This window comes from Antrostomus carolinensis, unplaced genomic scaffold, assembly GCF_000700745.2.
Source record: "Antrostomus carolinensis isolate BGI_N321 unplaced genomic scaffold, ASM70074v2 scaffold14739, whole genome shotgun sequence".
NCBI classification, from domain to species: Eukaryota; Metazoa; Chordata; class Aves; order Caprimulgiformes; family Caprimulgidae; genus Antrostomus; species Antrostomus carolinensis.
Genome location: NW_010336553.1, coordinates 10,552 through 13,985, shown reverse-complemented (window position 1 = coordinate 13,985; position 3,434 = coordinate 10,552). Strand labels below are relative to the sequence as shown.

The 3,434-nt window shown below is 47.4% G+C and overlaps 1 protein-coding gene across 1 annotated transcript in view; it reads left to right on the top strand.

Moving 5' to 3' along the window:
• Positions 1-3,434, top strand: part of PEPD (peptidase D) — a 134,638-nt gene extending 131,204 nt beyond the window's left edge. Inside the window, exon 15 of the mRNA XM_010174910.2 lies at positions 3,040-3,434. Coding sequence (XP_010173212.2) covers positions 3,040-3,189 — 150 coding nt within the window. The 3' untranslated portion in view covers positions 3,190-3,434. The remainder of the gene's footprint in view (positions 1-3,039) is intronic.

The following is a 3,434-nucleotide window of genomic DNA, read 5'->3' as shown; positions in this document are numbered from 1 at the left end:
TCCTGGCCAATTCACTTTTGCAGGAGTGCTTTTTGAAGCACGCCATTTCGCACTGAAGAAGCGAAGCCTCCCCTGGGGTGCTTGCAGAGCGCCCTGATTGCTGCTGGTGCAGTGAACCTCACACCTCGGTTTGCTGTTCCTTTAAGCTGTGTCCGATTCCAAACCACTCTGTAGCCCTGAAACAAGCAGCACAGTTGAACAAAGAGCCTGCAAACAGGGACAGCGCTGAGAGCAAGTTTCATAACCGCTGTCCCCCACTGGGAAAGGCAGTCCCAAGCCAGTGAGCCTTGCCAGGCAGATCCAACATCTTTTGTCCATTTGGACAGAAGACAAGACCAAATGCCGGGCTCTCCTGTAGGGAAGGTTTTGCAGGTCCTATGAAGCTGCTTCTTGCTGCTGCTCAGTTTAAGCTCAGGGTGAAGCATGGAGGATGTGAAGGAAAAGAGCAAATGCAAAAATTTCCTCCCCCTTGAGAACCTGCATTCCTCTGCACTTGCGTTGCTTTTAAGCAAAGGAAAAATGTGCGCTGAGAGTGAGAAGTCTGTCTTCTCTGCTATGACAAGCAACCCACTTCAGGTGAGATTCATCCAGGCAGAGAAATTGTTAGATCCTGGAGAAAGAGCTGGAGATTTCCTAGGAGTGATGGGTGAGGTCCTATGGGAGCGGTGAGTCTGTGCACCTCCAGCTACATCCCAGAGACCATGTGGAGTTGCTGATGGTGAGCTGGCTGGTGCGATGGTGCTGGCTCTCACACTTTTCACAGCAGCCTGTGGCTCTGGATTGATTATATGATCTCCTAACAATGCTCCTCTTACACGATGAGCTCTGTGTATGGTGCTCCAAACTGATGGGTTTCCCCATTCTCCCCATTCAGGGTGTCTTTCTTACCTCCACCTTAGCCAGCCCCATCTCTCTTTGTCCATTATTCGTCAATCCTGTCTCACCTCACTCTTATCTTCCTTCTCCCAACTCCTTGCATCACTGTAGCTCCATTTTTCCAGCTTGTTCCCCATCCTGATTTTCTCTTGTGGCCTAGATGGGGCACAGCATTGACAGACACCTTGTCCCACTTGTTCTCCCCCTCCCTCTTAGTCTGGCTTTCATCTGCTCTGCTTTTTGTCTGTCCGTCCTCTCAAAAGGTGCTGAGCTATTGGTGAAGGCATGAAACACTGACCTGGAAAACACCAATTTATTTTTTTTTCTTTTTTTGCTAATCTTACTGGTTAAGTGTTTGAATTGTGGCTGGTATTTCTCTGTAGCAGATACATTGGGGAATTTCAGCTCAAGCAGGTGAAGGTCTGTGAAGCTGGCGGTGCTCAGGAGGAGGCTCTCTCCATAGGCAGTCAGCTCTAGCTTTGGCTGGCCTCGCCTCTGCTCTTAGACTTTTTCTTGCACTAACCTTTTACTTTCCACATCAACACTGTGCCCAGCACCATTTACACGGGCATGCTTGACAACATGATGCCGTGGCTTTTACCACGTCACCAGAGCTGTCCCCTGGATACTGGGACTTTTGCAGCGCTCTCCTGGTACCAGCAGGTTTTTGGCAGGCTGTGCCTGGGCCCGAGACCCAGCAGTACAGATGCTGAGCTGAGGGCTGCTGTGAGGCAGAGGGCATGATTCACCTTTAGATGAAATGTGATTGTCTTGCTGTATCCTTGGGTTATTTTTTCCTCAGCTGGCCAAATTCAAAGCACTGAATCAAAACCCCACCCTGGTAAAATCTGTTCAAGTGCCTGGAGTCGTTCAGCGTGTTGCTGGTTTCCTCTTCTGCAGCAAGGCACTGTGGCCTTTCAGGCACACTGAGTGTAAAGAGCCTCGCAGCTTTCAAATTTACAGCTGTCCAAATCAAATGTGCGAACTCAATGGAGTTTGTTTATTTAATTCTGCTTTATAATGCACTTAACTTGATACCAAGTAAAAGAAATAATCTGGCAAAGACATCATTTAAACAGTTTAATAAGGTCTGGATGACTCATTTTGTTTGAACAAATGGATTATTTTGCAATCAGGCGTATAAATGTTAACCAGCTTTATTTTTAGTTGAAAATGTCAAGAGGTCAGAAACAATTAAAGCAACTGTAAGGTGGGAGTCCCCAGAGTTTGTGTTCTCTTGGATTTACACCTTACTAAAATTGCTTTTATTGCAGCTTAGCGACTTACTACCATTTTCCTGATAAGATAACGGGAAATGACTGTGTAGGCATATTTACTGGTAAGAAGAGATTAGACTCAAACAGAAATGTAGCATACTTTTCATTTTAACAGAACAAGAGCTGGAAAACTGAGATGATCTGTTTTTTCCTTGCATGATTTGAAATGTAGTGATTGTATTTTAGAAGGAATGTCTGACTTGTCTTTCTCATCAGCTCAAAATGCAATGTTTTGAATATAAGCTACAAGCTATTTCATGCTGCAGTTCCCCCTTTGAAAGTTTATTGTGTTTAGAGAAAAGAGAATGTGATGTTTAAGTGCAAAGAGCTGCTAACTGCAGCTCAGCAACAGGACAGCTTCAGGGACAGGACTTTGGGGCGATAGGAGGCACTGCTGTTGAACCTGTCCCTAGCAAGCTGTGTGCTAGCAAGGTTGGAGGCAAATTCAGAGGAAAATGTTCCTTTTGCTGCTTCTGATATCAGGGGGTTGAGATTTATTGGCCCTGTGTAATTACGCAGCATGAGCTCACTGATGCAGCATCTTGCTCAGCCTGTCCCTGGTGTACCTGATGCAGCAGAGGTACCACTGGAGTCACCTGTGGGGCCACCACCACCTGTGGGGCTGCTCTGCCGGGGTCACCATGGAGCTTGTGTGATCCCAGGAGGGTGGCAGGGGCCAGTGGCCCAAGGGGGGATTGGACCCTGCAGAGCTCTGCGCCACGGTGCTGCTGCTGATGGGCAGTTCCAGTGGGTGCAGTATGTTCTGCCTGGTGTGGCATCAATGCCACAGACTGGAACACACCTTGTGCTCTCGCTGCTGTCGCTGCCTGATGTGCTGCTCATCCCCAGCTGGAATACCTTGGTAACCGCGTGTTCTTTGTAACAGGTCCGGATCGAGGATGACATCGCAGTGACAGCCACTGGAATGGAGCTGCTGACGTGTGTCCCACGTACTGTGGAAGAAATAGAGGCTTTCATGGCAGAAGGCCAAAGCAGTGCCAAGTCATTTGACTGCGTCTCCAGCCAAAAGCAGTAAACTTCAGGATGATACTTACTGTCTCACACTAATCAGTCATCGTTCTGATTTAATGCTGCAGCATATAAAATAAAATGCATCCAATTCTTAATAGCGAGAGAGGCAGGCAGGCTATTAACTGGAATGATTCATTCATTAAAAATGAAGGTAGAAGGCTTCAGCACTTAATACCCAGGTAACTCAAATGCTGCTGCTCGCAATCAGCATTTTACATTGCCAGGTGCCACCTGTATAACCCTGCTGCA